Genomic DNA, 21,533 nt, shown 5'->3' on the forward strand with positions numbered 1-21,533 from the left:
CGCTGACGTGTGGCCGCCGGCTCCTTGGCAGCTGTCTTTTTGGACCAGTAGGCAGAGGGGAAACTGACGCTGACGAGCCTTTTGCATCTTGGAAGGGACTGCAATCTACTGTAGTGAAGAACAGAACCTCTCAATCACACGGTGTAAATAAGAGACGGAGGGGAGTCCAAAAGAAAAGGAAGAGGAGGGGAAAAGTGTGTGTCGGGGGAGCGGGGAAAAGCATTTTTGGTGGATGGTATGAAGCCAGCCATGGAAACTGCAGCCGAGGAACATACTGAACAAAGCCAAGAGAGAAAAGGTACCCGGCACTCTGACAATAGCCTGTTTCAAGCTTTTCACTGGGGGGTGCTTTCAAAGAGGGAGCCTGGTTTTGTGTCTCATAAAATAGCTCTGAAACAATCCCTCTGGCAAGGTCGTCCTTTCACGGTGGTTTTTGCCTGTAAGCTGATGTTAAATTAATAGAGCAGTCTTTCTTCAGCCCATTCCTGTTCCAAATTTTCCTACCGAGTGTGGGATTTCCCAGGATGTCTGCAGTTTGTCACCTTAGACTGGGGAAACTTTTTTTTTTCATTAATGAAATGAGACATAACTTAGGTTCGATGCTCTGTGTTATATTCCAAGGAGGTGCAATGCATTGTTTTCTCCTAATGGCAAGGAAGAACTACTAATTATGCTTCGGTTCTGCTAGTGCTATAGTGATTTGAACATTCTCTAATTTCCTTATCTAATATGATTGCTATTTTTGTGTCTCAGGTCCTGACTGACATATAATAACCAATTACTGTTGAAGCTTGAGAGACATGATATAAGATGAGTCACCTACTGCTGTTTGAAAGAGTTGTGGGGAGTTGGGGGCCTTCTGCTATTTCAACTTAGAGATTTGAGGGATGAAAATAGATAAAGGTTCTGTTCCTTAGAAGGAATTTTGGAATATATCATGATTCTGATATGCAGAATGGCCTTTTTTGAGAAGTTTTTTTTTAGTAAGAAAATGGTAGAAAACAGAAGCTAAAATTAATCTGTCTTTTCCTAGATAATGCTTTCAAGTTGCATAGGTGGTAGAATCCTCTCAGCCGCTGTTATGTAAAGGGCATCGTTCTGCATTGGAATTTATTTTCTTCACCCAAACTTACAGATTATCATAAAGGCACAAGAACGTATTCTATACCCATAGAATCTTAATATTAAGGTTATTTCTCAAGGCTACAGCAACCACTGACCATCACTAAACATAGTAATTCTTCAAGGTGGAGACACAAGTGTGTTTTACTTATGAATCTGTAAATTGAACTGTCTGAAATTGCTGTTAGTCAACTATTTTACACCTATAAAAATGGCAATTTCATGTAGATCTCAAATTGGCATGCTGGGATAGAGACTGTTTTTATGTGGGATTTCTTCTGTACATAATACTTTGATAATATTGTATAATAAACAGAGCAATTTTATTTATAAATTGATAGTTTATTTGAGTTCCTGCTTCAAACCTATCTACTGCAAAACAGCAAAGGAAGAAGTTAAAGACAATTCTTTTTTTTTTAAATAAAGACAAGTGTTCAGATTTATTTGGAAATTCACACTTTCTAATGGCGCTACAGTTCCGTAGTTACAAACTGAAAGTAATAAAACTTAAAATTAAATCTGAAGGAATAGTGGAGTGACAAGCATACACAAGCACTTGTTTGTTTTCGTGAGAATTGGTAGATAAGCCAACCTCCAGAGCAGCATTTTTGGTAGGTCACTTTGTGATCACAACCTGTGTTGTTGCAGATCAGTTAAAATAAATTCCCTGACCCATAATCTTTTTTCTTTCTTTCAGTAAGGAATTTTACTACTATGTTTAATCCTATACATTTTATCATATCACGTAGTTTTATACCTACTTCCCCCCCTTCCTCTTTTCTCATCCTCTTTCAATTGTTGGCACTACGTGCAATGCCTGTCTCTTAATTTGGGGTGTTATTGCAGTACCCCATAGCTTGTGAATAAATAGCATTTGATAGTTATTAGAATGTTTTTTAAGGATATAAATTAAATTTGTGAATATAAATTGGCCTCAGCTTTTCTAGTTAGTATCCTTTCTGAGGATAGAACAACATATCTTAGCTACTGTGGTTCACTGAAACCTACTTAAGACAACTGTTTCTTTAAAATATATCAGAATGACTTCCTGTTGTAAACCAAAACTATTCCAAGTCCTTAAGAAGAAAGACTGTGTTTGAAACAGTTTTATATGTGTCACAGAACACACGTAGGTGACCAAAACTGGTAACTATTTAGTTGATACTCAGGGATTTTTAAAGAAAGGTTACAAGGTTTCTCAGAGAGATCCCAAATTATTACAACTAGCAGTTTTAAAATTGATAACTTTAAATTAAATCAAAATGTGATGATTGAGTAGTGATTGATGATATTCACTGTGTAAGCATATGCCAAGGAAGACATCTAAAAAGTGAATATCTAGAGAATGGGCTTGTAGAGAAAACCGTGCCTGGCCAAATGGTACTAGATATATGTAGGAGTTGTAACATCATTTTCTTTTACTGTTTTAGAAAATTTAAATGTGGAATAGCAGCTCTGATGATCTCTCAATTTCCTTTTGGGTCTTTCTTCCCTTTTCTTGAAGGATAACAATTTTGTAGCCTTCCTTCATCAATCCTCACCAGCAGTGTTTCTGCTGGTTCAGTCCTATCTGTATTTCTGGGTTCTGCTGATAGGGTTTATTAGATCTGTGGTATATACCCATACTAATCTCCTTATCAAGTTGTTATCCATAATCTTGATGTTCTTTTTTGAAAAGTTGTTCTCATTTTTTTTTTACAATGGACAGGCTGAGTATTTTCTACATGTTTGTTTAACAACTCCTTCAATTAATTTCTCTTCTCTCACACTTTATTATAAGCAGTCAGGAGGAATCAACTATACCTTCCACAAACACTGGATATAAGCACAATTCAGCCAAGTTCTTTGCCACATCATAACAAGGATTGTCTTTTCTCCCTTGTTCAATAGTATGTTCCTCATTTCCATCTGAGATCTCACTAGAATAGCCTTTTTTTTTTTAAAGATTTATTTATTCATTTGAGAGAGGGAGAATGAGAGAGAAAGAGAGTACATGAGAGGGGGGAGGGTCAGAGGGAGAAGCAGACTCCCCGCTGAGCAGGGAGCCCAATGCGGGACTCGATCCCGGGACTCCAGGATCATGACCTGAGCCGAAGGCAGTCGCCCAACCGACTGAGCCACCCAGGCGCCCCTCACTAGAATAGCCTTTTATTGACATATTTCTACCAACACTCTGTTCATGGTTATTTATATGTTTAAAATATGGAAACTTTCTTTATAACTCTTCTTTTTTCCTTCTGAGCTCTCTTCTGCATTGCCTAAAATGTTCATATTTCATTCATTCATGGCAGTCTGGGGTTTTTCTTTTTAACATGCACCTCAAAAACTTTCCCAGAATCTACCTCTTACCCATTTCCAAAGCCACTTCCACACTTTTGGGTATTTGTTACAGTACCACCTTCACTTTTCAGTATCAATATTTGTCTTAGTCAACCTTCTCCAGAGAAACAAGAACAGTAGCTGAAGTCCATTGTCAGCAGTCAGCAACCTGGAGACCCAAAAGAGTGAGTGTTATGGTTCCAGTTTCAGTGGAGGAGAAGTCCTAGATCAAGCTGTCAAGCAGAGATAAAGCAATCACTGTGGTCTCTTCCTATAAGGACATAAATCCCATCATGGGGCCCCACCCTGATGACTTCGTCTAATCCTGAACACCTCCCAAAGATCCCATTTTCAAATACCATCACTATGGTGCTGGGGCTCAAATATATAAATTCAGGGAGGACACTAACATTCAATCATAACACTATTGCTTCTTTGCTTTTAACCAAATGTTTACTTAATAAATATTTATTGGAGATCTATTTGTGCAGGGTATGTAGGAATAACTTGTTAAGAGGAGGGTAAAATTCAACAGATAAAAAATTATTCAGTTACTTGGAATCCTTTTGCTTAGAGTCAGTGTGGGGGCCTCACAGCCACTTTATGAAGAGAAAGTCAGATCATACCATAAGGCAATTTAACCATCTGGTTCTTTCCAGTAGCCCCACTTTACCTGTTAATTTTCAGAGAATGTAACATAATTTAGATCTGAGAGAGAACCTCTTAATCAAGAAATAAAAAATTAAACCTAGGGAAGGTTGAGACTTAACAAGGTTTTAGAACCCTGAAATAACATTACTGAGCTATGATCTAGATTATTGCTTTGGAAGGCACAGAAGCATAGATAACATCCAACGAACCTCAAAAAAAAAAAACTCGATGTGCTAACCACTACCTTGACAAAAAAAAAAGGGAGCAAATTTCCACACCACATTAAGATGTTACGGTGTTTTCAGAAGTGTACACTATGGAGTCCAGATCCATACACAGGCTTCTCTACCCCTTGTGTGAATGATTGTGGGCAAGTGATTTACTCTCTCATTGCCCTTGTTTTCTTCATTTGTAAAAATAGAATGATAGACATACCTATATCTTCCTGTGGTTCTGACAGCTAAAATAATGTGTACCTGTGCTTAGCATGATGATAAAGGCTTTTTGAGGTTTTAAGTATACCTAGCCAGGAAATTTGATTGTTTGTTAGGTCCTTATCCTTAGTTATCTCAGGTAACCAGTTGAGGATTATATGCTCAACCTCAGATGGAATAATTAATCAGAATTGTCTTTTTTACCTTTACTATTTGTAACACTGCAGAGGAACATAACCCCTTATTAGGGTTTATGGGATTCTCAGACATAAACTGGCCATACAACTTTATGGTTTTTTAGGGACTTCAAGATTTAAATCAACAAGTTACTGTATGCCTACTTTGTCCTAAGCAAATTTGGAGATATTTTCCTCCCTGATCTTCAAGGAATACTGAGAAATACAGTCATATTGTCACATAGGGACCTGACTCTGCAAAGCCAATTGTTACTATGTGTCTCAGTAAGTAATGGTGTAAGCCCAAACCAGCAGCCTTTTTTCTATAACACACTGAAAGGCAATTGGAGCAAGATATAATCTATAACATTCTAGGACACTCAGTTCTCCAAAGTGCTGAGTCTAAGATGGTGTGACAGAATATCACAGACATCAGTAAGAGGGCAGCAATTTCACCATAGATTCAGAAGACTTCAGGATTATTTGTCAGATTTTTTAGGACCTGGACTGGGTATCATTATGAACAGTGCATCTTTATTCAGTTTTTCTTATGCAGCTAGCAATAATTGTATTTCACTTTTGGTTTGAAAATGAAATAGGCAGAAAGAAAAATTTGTCAGAAACCAAATTTTTAGTATACAAGTAGTGTCTGCCCAAAATGACCATTCTATGAGTAGAGGAGTAGAAAAGATGGGGGGGAAGGATGTAAAAACATTTTGGTGATTTATATAAATTTAATTCAAAATCAGAGGGTGAGATTCAATAAATTTCCCATTTACCATGCTGAGTTGACAAGCTGATATAAAGGACTGCATTCCAATAGCATATGTATGTGCCAGTATTAGTTTAACTATATGGCAAAACATTAAATAAAACTGCTGATACATAACATTTCCTGGAGATAGAAACACTGACTCTTTGCTACCTAAAATTGGCAGTGAACATCAGAGCTGAAATGGAAATTTGCAGGTACCACTGGATGTCCTCAGGCTCAAACAACAAACAGTATGATCTATGCCAACCTGGTGGACAGGGCTAGCCTTGAGCAGTACAGGTAAAATATAGCCTGGGGGTGAATTCTAATAGGAAGTTAACTGTTATCATTAATGTTATTTGGGATGGCACATTCAACTTAATAATATTTCATGTTTTTCTTGATGCATTAATTCATTCACATGGGTTTGGGCAGAATTGGCCCTTAAAGGATTTTAGTGAACTTTCTTTTTCTCTCTCCATCTCCATTTCCCTTCATCTTTTACCTTTTTTCTCCTTTTTCCCATTCCTTCTTCCCACTCATTTCCCATTCCTTCTTAAAGGACCAGTGTACAGTGAGAAATGTCTTTGAGTTGACCACAATATTTCCAATATCTAAAGAAATAATGGGGAAGGGGGTCCACACATGTCTACCATGGGGCCAAGAACTGTGGCAGGAGGAGCCTTAGCTCTGAGAATCAGTGGGCACTCCCAAATGTCTTTCTGGCCTTCCTGCTTTGTATTACTCTGTTTTAATAGTGGCAGGTACTTTTGAGAAGGAAAAATCAAAGCTCAAAGACATGGAAATTGTACACTCCATCTCATCACATAGGTCCATTCCAGTTTCTGGATTCCTTGTTCATGAGTAATGCTGGTCTCTCTGAACTTCTAGGGGGTTGGACTAGGTGAAATATGGGTCAGTTCATTTGAGGATGCCAAAGAGGGAGAATTCTGAGAAATATGAAATTATTGATCCACATTTCCAATGTTTACATATGTCTTATTACTCAGATCCTTTAGCTAAAACTCAGTGAGTTTGCCTAAGTAGAACTGCAATCCAGGTTGCCTAAAATGTGGATGTGAAAGATAGTGGCAGATCAAATAAACGCAGCCAACTTAAAATGTTGCCATGATTTTGTGTGAGCTCATAGTGTCATGTCTCACAGATGGTGACTTATTTTTTCAGGAATAAATAAAAGATGAAAGTATAGCACTTACAACTCTAGATAAAGCAATCATGATATATAATATAAGACACTAATTGAATTACAAATCATAAACCTATAATTAATTTAATAATTTCTTCCATTACAACCTGAATTGTGGCTTCAGGTTAACTTGAGTTCTTACTAATTAATTTGTTCTTTCAATTTGCAGTTATTAGGCATAATTTATGCCAGCACATGGAGAGTTATAAAAAGCGAGTAAAAGGAGACACTAGGCATTCATTTTCATAGATGCTTTAAAGAAAAGAAGTTCTGAAATCTTGATTAAAAAATTGTCGTTAGGGGCGTGTGGGTGGCTCAGTCGCTAAGCATCTGCCTTCGGCTCAGGTCATGGTCCCAGGGTCGTGGGATCGAGCCCCCCTTGGGCTTCCTCCTTCGTGGGAAGCCTGCTTCTCCCTCTGCCGCTCCCCCTGCTTGTGTTCTCTCTCTCACTGTGTCTCTGTCAAATAAATAAATAAATAATCTTTTTAAAAAATTGTCTTTAGATATGGCATACCTATGTAATGGAATACTATGATATAATTAGAAGGTCAAAGTACTGATATATGCTACAGTTTGGATGAACTTTGAAAACATTACCCTAAGTGAAAAAAAGCCAGACATAATGTGTGATATTGTTTATGTTAAATTCTAGAATTGATAAATCCATGACGACAGAAAGTGGATTTGTGGTTTCCAGGGGTAATACTCAGGAAGCAGGAAATAGAAAGTGACTTCTAATGGACAAAAAGGAGGAGTGAAGGGGATATTCTAAAATTAGATTGTGGTAATGTCTGCACAACTCTCTAAATTTACTACCATACTGAATCGTATACTTAAAATAGGTGAATTTTATTGTATGTAAATTATATCTCAATAAAGCTTTGTGAAAAATGTAAAAATGCTACCAGATATGCACAATTAGTGTCATTTGAGAGAAGTTCATTTTAACATGGTAGAAGCCCCCAAGTTATAAGAAATTACTGCTTGAGGTAACATGGCCTTTAGTTTAAGAATGAATGTTGGAAGACATAAGGCCTAAAACTGAGTCTTTTCTGGATTTTAGTTCATTAAACCAGTGGTAAAGAATAGCAGAAATCTTCTTAGGTGAAACACTATCTATTGATCTTGAAGTTTTCTGTAGTTGTTGAGCAGTTCTCTGTAAATGCATTAAAATAAGACTCAAGAGCTTTGACCATATGACTAAATGTAAGGGTATGGGTAATTTTTGTTTGGGTTATAGCTGAAAACAAAAGTACAAGTCTTTAGCTTCTTTTCCAAAACCTCTGATGCCATATTTATTTTAGAACTTGGAAGAATTTGGGTCTTTGAGAGGCAACAAGGTACAACATTGTATACTACAGGAAGGTCCAGGTACTACCTCAAATTCAATGCTTCAATTCTTCTAGAGAGTTGGAGTTAGATAAATAAAGCCAATAAAGAACCTCTTTTTTGTCTATTCAGGTCTGCTTTTGGCAGCAAGTAAGTTCATATGAGAACAGATCATCATCATCATCATCCTTTGTTTTAGAGTTTTAGGAATTCTGGAATAGTATGATAAGGAATATAGAACTCTAATAGTATCCAATTGCTAGTAATATTTCATGTAAGAATTCTGTGAACCAGCAGATTCTTGTTAGAGGGGGAGAAATGAAATCACTGAGCTTGATTTATAGACTATTACCAGATCTGGAAATGTCCTCTACCCACACATATTTTTAACTGCAGTAACTAAAATCATTCCAAAAAAATATGTCTCTGTGGCAGAAATGTTGGGACCTTTTATGTCTGGAGCCAGTCTCAGAGACCTTATACAGGACAGAGTAAACAATACAGCACAGGCCATGAGGCAGAGGAACTGATCCTATGAATGTTCTTATCTTTCCAGTTGCAGATACTTTGTTTACTCCTAACTCAATGTATTTGCCATTCTGTACTAGATCCTAAACTGGATGATGTTAGGGAAAAATAGGCAATTCCATATGACTCTCCTGTGTTTTTATCTTTCTCTACATAGTTCTCAGTTTGTTTTCCTGGGGAGAAAAAGAGGTTTGATATTAACTAACAAGGAAATCCTTGAAAAGGGAACTGCTGTCTTATATATGTAGTTATAATAGCAGATACCACTCCGGGCTTCCAATTTCCTTATTCTTGATGGTAGGGTCAAAGTGATTCCAATCTTGTTTTATTTTGTTTTTGCCTTAACTTGATTCTTTTATCTTTTTAAAGAATTTATTTATTAATTTATTTGAAAGAGAGCAGAAGAGAGCACAAGCAGTGGGAGTGGCAGGCAGCGAGAGAAGCAGACTCTCCACCGACCTGGTAGCCTGACATGGGGCTTGATCCCAGGATCCTGGGATCGTGAACTGAGCCGAAGGCAGACGCTTAACCAACTGAGCTATGCAGGTGTCCCTAACTTTATTCTTTTAAATTGATTTAATTTAGACCACTTTTAGACAAACTCCTCTTGAAATACACACTTTTTTATATTGTCACTGTATCTTTGTGTATTAAAAAAAACAAGGTCATTTCTTTTGTAGAGCTGTAGGCAAACACCAGAGCTAAGACTGTATTAGTTACCTATTTCTGCATAACAAATTTTCTTAAACTTTAGCTCATCCTGTGTCCTAGGTTCTGTTATGAGGCTGCTGTTAAAGAGTTGGTTGAGGCTGGGTCTCATTTATATAGGAAAAGTTTACTACCGATTCACCTGTAGTTCCATACAGACTGTTTGACCAAAGCCCCAGTTTCTCATACTTTGCTCACCTGAGATATGGTTTATTTTGATTATCTTTCAGATAAGCTTCTTTTCAGTTACTTCATGACATGGCAACTGATTTCATCAGAACAAGTGAGAGGACAACAAAGGGTGCCAGTTGAAAGTGCTGGCAAGAAGTCACTACTTTCTAAAATATATATACACAGTATAAAATTTACCATCTTAGCCATTTAATTGTATAGTTTAGTAGCATTAAGTACATTCACATTGTTGTACGATCTGTAGAACTCTTTGCATCTTGAAAAACTAAAACTGCCCCCTAGCAATCAACATTCCACTTCCTATCTCCATTAATTTGTTTTTTGTTTGTTTTGTGACTGGCTTAATTCACTAACATTAATGTCCTAAAGGTTCATCCTTTCTGTAACATGTCTCAGAATCTCTTTTTTAAGGCTGAATAATATTCCATTGTGTATAAATATGTACTGCATTTGGTTAATCCATTTGTGCATGGTAGTAAATTGGGTTGCTTCTATGTTTTGATTGTTATTAAGAACAGTACTATAAACACAGGTGAACAAATAAATATCTGTTGGACACCTTGCTTTCAATTCTCTTGCATATCTGTTTAGATGTAGAATTACTGGATCATATGTTAATTCCATTTTTAATTTTCTTTGGAGAAATATCTATTCAAATCATTTGCTCTTTTTTTAATGTTGAGTTTTATTTTTAATTCTTGAATTCTAGCAGTTCTTTATATATGTTGAATGTTAACCCCTTATCATTTATATGATTTCCAAATATTTCTGCCATCTGATGTTGCCTTTCATTCTGTTGATTACTCTTTTGATGCACATAATTTTTAATATTTATATAGTCCAATTACCTACTTTTACTTCTATTATTTGTGTTTTGATATCATACCCAAGACATCATTGCAATAGCCAATGTCATGAAGATTTATCCTATGTTTTATTCTAAAAGCTTTATAACTTTATCTTTTACATTTACATCTTTAATCCAATTTGAGTTAACTGTATAAAGGTCAGCATCATCCTTTTTCATTTAGATACCAGCTTTCCCAAAATCATTTGTTGAAGACAGACTTTTCACCTATTTTTTCTATCCACTTATTTTTTTTAAATGAACACAAACAACTTTATTCAGTTAATCAACCACAATAAAAATCAAAGCATAAAGAAAGAGAAAACAAAATCCAGTCTTAGGAAGAATAGCATCTTTTCTTATTAGAAATCTACTTTAGTCTCCTTTTTCTCAAATAAAACTTCATATATTTAAAGAATACAATGTAATAATTTCATATATGTATATATAGTGAAATGATTGCCACATTCAAGGAATTAGCACATCTATCACCAAAATACTTACCTTTTGTATATGTGGTGTGATGAGAATGCTTAGAACTACTCTCCTATAAATGTTCAAGTATATAATAGAGTATTGTGAATTATAGTCACCATGCTGTACATTAGATCGCCAAACTTATCCACCTTATATCTGAAAGTTTGAACCCTTGACCAAAATCTCCCCCATTTCTCCCAAGCTCAGCCCCTGGGAACCACATTACCTTTTCTTTATCCTTCATCCTTTGATGGGTACTAAGGTTCTGTCCATATCCTGGCTATTGTGAGTAATACCACAATTAATGTGGGAGTGCAGATAGCTCTTAGAGATACTGATTTAATTTTCTTCAGGTACGTATACCCAGAAATGGATATACATACTATTGTATGGAAGTTCTATTTTCAAATTTTTGAAGAATCTCCATGTTGTTTTCCATAATGACTTTACTAATTTACATGTCCTACAGCCAAGAATGAGAGTTTCCTTTCTTCACATTCTTCCCAATGTCTGTTACTCTTTTCTTTTTCATAATAGCCATCTCAGCAACTGTGAAGTTTTATCTCTTTGTGGTTTTGATTTGCATTGTCTGATGATTAGTGATGACAAGCACTTTTTTTTAAAAGATTTTATTTATTTATTTGACAGAGAGAGAGTATACACAGGCAGAGAGGCAGACAGAGGGAGAAGAAGAAGCACGCTCCGCACTGAGCAGGGAGCCCAATGGGGAGCTCCATCCCAGCACCCTGGGATCATGACCTGAGCTGAGCCAGACGCTTAACCGACTAGCCACCCAGGCACCCTGACAGGCACTTTTTATGTACCTGATGGCCATTTGTTATCTTTGTAAAAAATGTCTATTCATGTCCTTTGCCCATTTTTCTTTTTTCTTTAAATTTTTTTATTGTTATGTTAATCACCATACATTACATCATTAGTTTTTGTTGTAGTGTTCCATGATTCATTGTTTGTGCATAACACCCAGTGCTCCATGCAGAACGTGCCCTCTTGAATACCCATCACTGGGCTAACCCATCCCTCCACCCCCCCCTAAAACCGTCAGTTTGTTTCTCAGAGTCCATAGTCTCTCATGGTTCATCTCTTCCTCCGATTTACCCCCCCTTCATTTTTCCCTTTCTTCTCCTAATGACCTCCATGCTGTTCCTTATGTTCTACAAATAACTGACACCATATGATAATTAACTTTCTCTGCTTGACTTGTTTCACTTAGCATAATCTCCTCCAGTCCCCTCCATGTTGATGTAAAAGTTGGGTATTCATCCTTTCTGATGGCTGAGTAATATTCCATTGTATATATGGCCCACATCTTCTTTATCCATTCATCTGTTGAAGCTCTTTCCACAGTTTGGCTATTGCAGACATTGCTTTGTCCAATTTATAATCAGCTTTTGTTTTTGTGTGTTTTTTTGCTATTGTGTTTTATGGGTGTCTTATCTATTTTAGGTATTCTCATTAGATATATAGTATATTGATATTTTCTCCAGTATGGTATGTAGCCTTTTCTTTTAGCAATGCAGAAAGAAACTTTTTACTTTGGTGTAGTCCCACTTGCTAATTTTGCTCTTATTTCTTGTGCCTTTGGTGTTTTATCCAAAAAAATTGTTGCCAAAATCAACATCAAGGAGATTTTTCTCTATACTGCTTATAGAAATTTTGCAGTTTCAGATATAAGACTTTAATCTATTTCAAGTCAATTTTCTTGTGTATGGTAAAAGATAGTTCAGTTTCAATCTTTTGCATGTGGATACCCAGTTTTCCCAAAGACATTTATTGAACACACTTTTGTTTTTGCATTGTATGTTATGGCACTCTTGTCAAAGATTAGTTGACTGTGAATGCACAGTTTTATTTCTAAACTTTCTATTCTGTTCCATTGGCCTATGTATTTGTTTTTATGCCAGTAACATGCTCTTTTGATTACTATAGCTTTATAATATAGTATGAAATTAGGATGTAACGCCTCCAGGGTTGTTCTTTTTTCTCAAGATTGCTTTGGCTCCTTGGGGTCTTTTGTGGTTCCATATGAATTTTAGGATTATTTTTTCAATTTCCATAAAAATATGAACAGGTCTTTCATCTCTTTGATTATATTCATTCCTAAATATTTTATTCTGCTTGATGTTATTTTATATGAGATTGTTTTCTTACTTTCCCTTTCTGATAGTTTATTGCTAATACAGTTGACCCTTAAAAAATACGAGGGGTAGGGGCACTCACTCCCCCCAGTGCTGTTGAAATCCACTTGTAAATTTTGACTCCCCAAAACACAACTACTGACAGCCTATTGTTGACCAAGAGCTAACTGAACATAAGTAGTTGATTAACACATACTTTGTATGTTATATGTGTTATATATGTATTTTTATAATAAAGTAAGCTAGAAAAAAACATTATTAGAAAAATCATAAAGAAGAGAAAATACATTTATAGTACTGTACTGTTAAAAATCCATTTATAGGTGGACCTAAACAGCTGAAATGCATTTTGTTCAAGGGCCAGCTGTATATAGAAATGTGTCTGTTTGTTCTATAGTGATTTTGTATCCTACAATGTTGTTAAATTATTATTTTTAGCAGTTTTTAGGTGGGGTGTTTAGAGTTTTCTCGGTGTAAGACCATACGATCTGCAAACCAAGACAACTTTATTTCTTCCTTTTTTATTTAGATGCCTTTTATATATCTTTCTTGTGTAATTTCTCTGGTTAGGACTTCCTGTACTATGGTAAATACATATGGCAAGAGTGGTCACTATGTCTTCTTTCTGATCTTAGAGAAAAAAATTTGCAGCTTTTCATTGTTTTTTTCCCACATTTTTTTATTTTATTATGTTTTGTTAATCACCATACATCATGAGTTTTTGATGCAGGGTTCCATGATTCATTGTTTGTGTATAACACCCAGTGCTCCATACAGAACATGACCTCTTTAATACCCATCACCTGGCTAACCCATCCCCCTACCCCCTTCCCTCTAGAACCCTCAGTTTGTTTTTCAGAGTCCATAGTCTCTCATGGTTCATCTCCCCCTCCAATTTCTCCCCCTTCGTTCTTCCCCTCCTATCTTCTTCCTTTTTTTATTTAACATATAATGTATTATTTGTTTCAGGGGTACAGGTCTGTGATTCATCAGTCTTACACAATTCACAGTGCTCACCATAGCAGCGCTCACCATTTCATTGTTTAGTATGATGTTAGCCATGCACTTTTTAAAATAGTTTTAATTTGTTCAGAGTTTTTGTCATCAAAGGATGTTGAATTTTTTCAATGCTTTTTCTCCATCTACTGAGATGATCATGATTTTTATCACTTACTCTGTTAATGTGATATATTTATTGATTTTTGTATAATGAACCATGCTTGTCACTAAGGATAAGTTCCACTTAATTATGGTGTATAATACTTATAATATGCTGTTGAATTATGTTTACTAATATTTTGTTGAAAATATCTGCATTTATGTTCATCAGGGATATTGATTAGTAATTTTGTTTTCTTATAGTGTCCTTGTCTTGCTTTTGTGCTAGGAAAATGCTGTCTTCATCAGGTTAATAAGTTTGGAATTGTCCCCGGTCTTTAAAATTCTGGAATTGTTTAGAATGTTTGGTATTAATTCTTCTTTACGTGTTTGGTAGAATCAGCAGTGAAGCCATTTGGTCCTGGATTTTTACTTGTCGATAGATTTTGATTACTGTTTCAAACTTCTTACTGGTTATTAATCTGCTAAGATTTTTTTTTCTTCATGATTCAGTCTCAATAAGTTATTTGTTTCTGGGAATTTATCTATTCCTTCTAGGTTATCCAATTTGTTGGTGTATAATTGTTCAAAATAGTGTTTTATGAACCTTCATATTTCTATTGCATCATTTGTATGTCTACTCTTTCAATTCTAATTTGATTTAGATTTCCTTTCTCTCTCTCTTTTTTTAATTCTTTGTCTAGGTAATGGTTTGTCAAATTTGTTTTTCTTTTAAAAAAAAAAGTAACTTTTAGGGATGCTTGGTTAACTCAGTTGGTTAAGCATCTGCCTTCGGCTCAGGTCATGATCTCAGGGTCCTGGGATCAAGTGCCACATCAGGCTCCCTGCTTGGCGGGGAGTCTGCTTCTCCCCCTGCCTGCCCCTCCTCCTGCTTGTGCTCTCTCTCTCTGATGACTAAATAAAATTAAATGTTTCATTGGGCTTTTCTATTGTTTTTCTGGTCTCAATTTATTTCTGCTCTGGTTTAGTTTTATTGGGCTTTCTATTGTTTTTCTGGTCTCAATTTATTTCTGCTCTGGTTTTTGTTTTTCTTTTCTCTGCTTAATTTGGGCTTCAATTGTTCCTTTTCTCTTGTAGTTTCTTGAGTCATAATGTTAGGTTGTTTATTTGAGATCTTTTTCCTAATGTAGACATTTATCACTGTAAGTTTGCCTCTTATAACTGCTTTTGGTGTATCCCAGGAGTTTTGGTATATGGGTTTCCATTTCATTTGTTTCAGGGTTTTATTTTAAATTTCTTCTTTGACTCATTGGTTATTTGGATGTGTGTTGTTTAATATCGCATATTTTATGAATTTTCCAGTTTTTTCCTGTTAGATTTCTAGTTTCAGGCCATTGTGGTCAGAAAAGACACTTGGTGGGATTTTTGTCTGCTTAAATCTGGGTTAAGTACTTTTTTGATGACCTAATATATGACATATCTTGAAGAGTGTTTTATGTGCAGTTGAGATGAATATGTATTCTGTTGCTATTGGATGAAATATTGTATATATGTCTGTAAGGTCCATTTCAGCTCAAGCGTAGTTCAAGTTCAACATTATTGATTCTAAGTAGATGATTTATCCATTGTTGAAAGTGGTACAGTGAAATACCTTACTATTATTGTGTTGTTATTGCATTTTTGTCTTTACATCTGCTAGCATTTGCTTGATATGTTTAGGTGCTCTGATTTGGGGCATCTTTATATTTACATTTGTAAAAACCTTTTATGCATTGACCATTTTATTATTATATAATACCTCTTTTTCTCTTTCTATAGTTTTTGGCTTAAAGTTTCTCTTCTGTCATATAATTATAGTTATCTGTACAGACTTTTGTTTAATAATTGCATGAAATGCCACTTTTCATCTTCACTTTTAGCTCATGTGTGCCTTTAAACTGAGATGAACCTCTTGTAGACAGTAAATAGTTGTTTCTTGTTTGTGTTGTTGTTGCTGTTGTTTAATTCATTAGCCACTGTATTTCTTTTGATTGAGAGATTTAATGTCTGCATTTAATGTAATTATTGGTAGGTAAAGACATATTATTGCTATCTTTTTTTGTTTTCTGGCTAATTTGTACTTTCTTGTTCCCTTTTTGTCTTTCTTCTTTTGTGACTTTAACAATTTTCTGTAGTGCTTTTATTCCTTTCTCTCTTTTATGTATCAAATTTAGGTTTTTGCTATGTGGTCACCATGAGGTTTACATAAAACATGTCAGAGTTATAACTGTCTACTTTAAGCTGGTAACAACTTATTATCAATTGTGTACAAAAACCATAGTTTTATTTCTGTTTTCTCACATTTCATGTTTTTTGATGTGTCAATTTACATGTTTTCTTTTTCTTAAGATTTTATTTATTTATTTATTTGAGACAGAGAGCATGCACAAGTTGGTGAGAGCAGCAGAGGGGAAGGGAGAAGCAGACTCCCTTCTGAGTAGGACCCTGAGATCATGACCTGAGCCTAAGGCAGATGCTTAAGTAACTCAATATGCATCCATTAATAACTTATTGTAGGCACAGTTATTATTATAGTTTTTAAGTTTTCATAGTTTTTTTATATTCAATTTTCCTTGACTTGAAACTATTTCAAAGCTATAGAAATCAAAACAGTTTGATATTAGCATAAAAACAGACATCAGTGAAACAGAGACCTCAGAAATAAACATATATATAGTTAACTAATCTAAAACATGGTGTCTGAATATACAATAGAGAATTGTAATAAATGGTGTTGGAAAAACTGAATAAATCTCTGCAAAAGAATGCAGCTGATCTATTTATTCTGTCTATATATCTATGTATCTAACCATCTGTCATTTATCTATCATCTATCTATCTCAACTGTCATGATATACACCTAAATGTATATTATTTTTACTTATCAATTATACCTCAATAAAGCTGAAAAAATATGAAAAGACATTCTTAACTGAAGCAGCTTTTTAATTTAATTTAATTGTTTTAATTGAGAATATATGGTGGGGGGAAATGTACTGCTAATTAGTACATTTTGGTAACATGGTATTTTTCATATAGCATAACTAGTTTTATTATATGAAGGCAATACAATGAAAAAAGTTGAGAACATCTCAGTACTTTTATAAAAATTTTGATGTCACAGACCTCCTGAAAGGGTCTTGCCATTTCACAGGGCTGCAGAGACCCAGTTTTGATAAAATATGTAATTCTCCTGTGACTCCAAGTGGAATGGGTGAACTGGTAGGATCTAATCACCTGGAAAAGATAAGAAATGTGGATCTGCCTTTATAGAATCAGCATTTTAATGAGATCCCAAAGGGATTTATGTTCACATTAAAGTTTGAGAACCACTGTTCTTTCACAAAGGCCTGTAAAATTTTCCTATAAATGGCCAGATAGTAAATATCTATGGTAGTTCTTCAGCTCTGCCTTTTTAACATTGACAAAAAAAAATGAGTATAGCTATCTGCCAATAAAATGTTATTTTTTGATACAGCAATATACTTTCCATGTTTCACAAGATTTTCTTTTGAGTTTTCCTTTTCTTCTTGACTTTTCTTTTTTCTTTTTTCTTTTTTTTTCTTTCACCCTCCCTCCCTCTCTTCCTTCCTACCTTTTCTTCCAACATTTTAGAAATGCAAAAACCATTCTTGGCAGAGTTGGGCTTATCCAGGCATCACAGTTTGACACTTTCTAATCTATAATACTTGTTCTTAATTATGAGTACTCATTGAAATCACCTGAAGAGATTTAAAAAACAAACTAATTCATACATTCTGTCCATAGAACTTCTGATGTAATTGATGTGGTGAAGGCTGAGCTTTAGGATTTTAAAATAATCTCCAGATGATTCTAAAATACAGCAAAGCTTGAGAACTTCTGATTTTTAATACATTTTAGTTGAAGTTAATTTTGTTGTAAGCATTGCTATTTTTTTGTTAAAAAATAGCATTTGGCAGTGTTGCCAAATATCTCATAATAAACATACTAAATAATGTAATAAATAATAATAAATATAATAAACAGAGCAAGTTTTCTCACAGTTGGCACTACTGACATCAGCCCTGCCGGTGACTCTTTACTGTGGGGACAGCCTGAGTCACGAATCCAGTTCCTTTGTAGACACAGCTTTTCTTTTTAGGGGCCATCCTCAGCACTGTAGAATATTAGCAGCATGCTGGCCTTTACCCACTAGCATCCAGTAACAATACCCCCTCCCATGAAGTAACAAACAAAAATATCTTCAGACATTATTAAATGTCCTGTGAGCCATAGTCACCCCTGTTGAGAACTGCCATGTACGCCATTTTGAATCAGGGAGGCCTGTTCACTTTTGCTTCTCTAAGTCAGATTCTTTCCACCTTCATTTTCCTGTTGCTGGTGGCTTAAAAGTTGTAAAGTTGGCACATTTTCTTTTCTTTCTTTTTTTTAAATTTTGTGGCTCATTAAAAATCAGTAAAGTAGCTAGGAATGCTGTATATAGAGATGTGTGTGTGTGTGTGTGTGTGTGCATGCGTGTATGTGCTTGTGTGTGTGTGTGCATGCGTGTATGTGCTTGTGTGTGTGTGTGTGTGTTTGTGTGTGTCTATGACATTCATTCCCTGGGGAAGAATATAGCCCTTGTTCCTGCTGGCCCTCCTTCTGAGGCAGCATTAAATCTGCTGCCAGGATTACAGACGCTTGCTCAAATCATTAGGCCTTTGTGAACTTATAGCCACAGCAAAAATCATCTGCAAGCCTGAGGACAAAATGTGTTTTATTCTGTTGTTCTGCACAAAAAGTACCAGGAATGCTGGAGACAAAATGGCCATTGAGAATTAGAGGCACTGATAACATGTTTTTTCCCCTACTTTGTAGTTTATATTTAAACTGTATTAGGCTAATTCACACTGAAGTTTTTGTTTGAATCCAAACCTAAAATTCTTTTTAGCCAGAAACTAGATAAATGAAGGCTATGATATTATTAGCCCAATGTAGGTTTTTAATATTTGCTAAGAAGTACTGAGAATTTGTACTAAAATGTAGTAGCCTGGCATTTGTTTTCCTTTACGTGAATAGAAGATAATCATCAAAAAATGCTTTCCTTGCCTTTTCTGGTTCATGTCAATCAACATTATGATTGCTGCTTTGACACTTGGGAAAACTCCATCTGTGGATGTATAGGGGTATCCAAGAAAGCATTGATGTCCCTTAGCTAGGATTAACTTTTAACAGTGGGTTGCTCTGCTGATATTTAGAAACACCTTCACATTTGAAAACATTAGCCCTACCCATGACTCTTCATACTGGGGACAGCCCAAGTCACAGGTCCAGTTCCTTTCTAGAGGCACCCTTAGCACCATGGAGGAGGGGACTGTGAGGTTGGCTTTCTCAGGATCTACTCTGGTATGGCACTAAAGCATTTCTGCCAGCACCTCTGAGGTGAGCAGTAGTTGCATGGCTCAGAGATAGCACTGGTTGTACTCTTTTCAGATAACTGAGTAATTTGTTTGTCTTCACTGCAGATCTTGGAACTTACCATTTGATTGGCAAATGGCTACAGTATTATGGCCAAGTCTACTGGACTGTCTTTTATGGAAAAAATTGAAAACAGTGTTGAGCACAAAAGCAGGCCTTTCAAATAGACTCAGGAACACACACCCCCAGAACTGTGAAGATGGGAGTTTTGACAGAAATGGGCTTCTCAAACTCCCTACAGACACAAATCCTCTGAGGGCTTGTTACAGTGCAGACTTTGATTCAGCTGACGCAGGGTAAGGCCCAAGAGTCTGCATTATCTCAAGCTCCCTAATGAAATTGCTGTTGCTTATCCAAGAACAATGCTTTGTGAAGCAAAGGGTCTAAATCACTTTCAACTAATATGTATATTTTCTTGGCCTCTGAAAGTTCTTGTTGCCATCCAACAACAGCTGATAGCACCCAATTTTAGCTCTTTGGAGCTATAGAGCCAGGAATCCAGTTACCCACTGGAAAGCTTCCCTTGAGATGATATGCAGTCTCCTCAAACTCAACATGTCTAAAACTGAATTCATCATCTTTGTTCTCCAAGCCTCACCCTCTTCTGGGCAACCCTAGCTCAAGGAACAGCACAACATCCATCCAGTTACACATGCCAGACATTTAGGAGTCCTCCTTGGTACTCACCCCTCCATCCCCAGCCTCACCAGCAAATCCATACCAAGTTGTGCCCATTTGACATCGTAAACATCTCTCAGAGCCATCCATCTCTTCGGCTTCCACTGCCTTTGCCCAGGTCCAGGCTCCTGTCATTTTCCACCTGAATGATTACACTGGGCTCCTACTCCTCTCCACATCCACTCTGTTCCTGTCACAGCAACCAGACTGCTCTTGTATAACCCAAACTGTTCCTTTGCATAAAAATGTGCCACAGTCTCACCTGTTTCTGAGGATAAAGTCCAGAATCCTTAATGTAGCTTAGAAAGCCCTCAGTGGTCCAGCTCCAGTAGACCCCTCGTGCCTTCCCATGCCTTTCATATATTTTGTGCAGTTTTTTAGCTGATTCAGAAAGAGAGGAAATGTGGTCTCTGTTATTCCACTTTGGCCAGAAACCAGAAATTGATTTGTGTCACTACACTTTTATTACAGTGGACTAAAAGGAAGTCAATAAAAGTAAGTTGATGGAACAGATGCTGCAAAGTGCTTGCATGACTCTTCAGGACAGAAGTTCTCAAACTTAAGCACACATCAAAATCACCCATACTGCTTATTAAAATACAGATTACTGGGTGAGCTCCCAGTTTCTGATTCAGTTGTTTTGGAGGAGGGCCCAAGATCTCCCATTTTTAATGTGTTACTAGGTAATGCTAATGCTCCTGATCTGTGGTGCACACTCTGAGTACCAGTGCTTCCCAGATATGGGTATGCAAATTTTTTCTGTAGAGTTAGAGTTTTGGGCTATATAAGACATGCACTCTCTCTCATAACTATTCAACTCTGCCATGTGAAAATAGCCACAGAAAATATGTAAGTAAATAGGCATAGCTGTGTTCCAATAAAACCTTATTTACAAAAATATAGGCTACAGTTTGACTACCACTGTTTTAGGAGAAACTTAACATTGATTCCGTGAGGGATACAATAGTACTTGCTGCCAACCTTCAGAGCAAAGGAGAAGTCATTAATTCTAGCACATGCGTAATACCTTTATATAGAGTTTGATGGTTACTATACTGAGAATAGTGTAGTAGGGAAGATTATGTTTGCCTTTCTAGGCTTGTATTCTAACACTATGAAAGAGAACACTACTATGTACATATGTTATAAGAATACCTACATCTCCCTCCCTGAATAACCCAAGAGTGGCCACATAATTTGCAGGGCTACTAAAAAATTAAAATTCAGACACCCTTGTTAAAAACTTATTAAATATTTTACATTGTGGCAGCAGAGCATTAAACTAAGAAGACAGCCCTATGTAACTAAACAGGCCACGTGCACATGAGTCCAGCCTGAAGAGACAAAACCATCATGGTCTCTGTCACCACGTCTATCACATACACACCTACATGAATTTCAATTCACAAATTCTATAA

The 21,533-nt window shown here is 36.0% G+C and overlaps 1 protein-coding gene across 1 annotated transcript in view; it reads left to right on the forward strand.

Annotated features, from left to right (window-relative positions):
• The first annotated feature begins 237 nt into the window (after positions 1 to 237).
• Positions 238 to 21,533, forward strand: part of LOC148162086 (neuronal membrane glycoprotein M6-b-like) — a 48,572-nt gene continuing 27,276 nt past the window's right edge. Inside the window, exon 1 of the mRNA XM_088020314.1 lies at positions 238 to 298. Within this exon, the coding sequence (XP_087876440.1) occupies positions 238 to 298 (61 nt within the window). The remainder of the gene's footprint in view (positions 299 to 21,533) is intronic.

Source organism: Eumetopias jubatus, unplaced genomic scaffold (genome assembly GCF_037043125.1).
Source record: "Eumetopias jubatus isolate StellerSeaLion01/CBP00866 unplaced genomic scaffold, mEumJub1_p1.0 scaffold_23, whole genome shotgun sequence".
Lineage (NCBI taxonomy): Eukaryota > Metazoa > Chordata > Mammalia > Carnivora > Otariidae > Eumetopias > Eumetopias jubatus.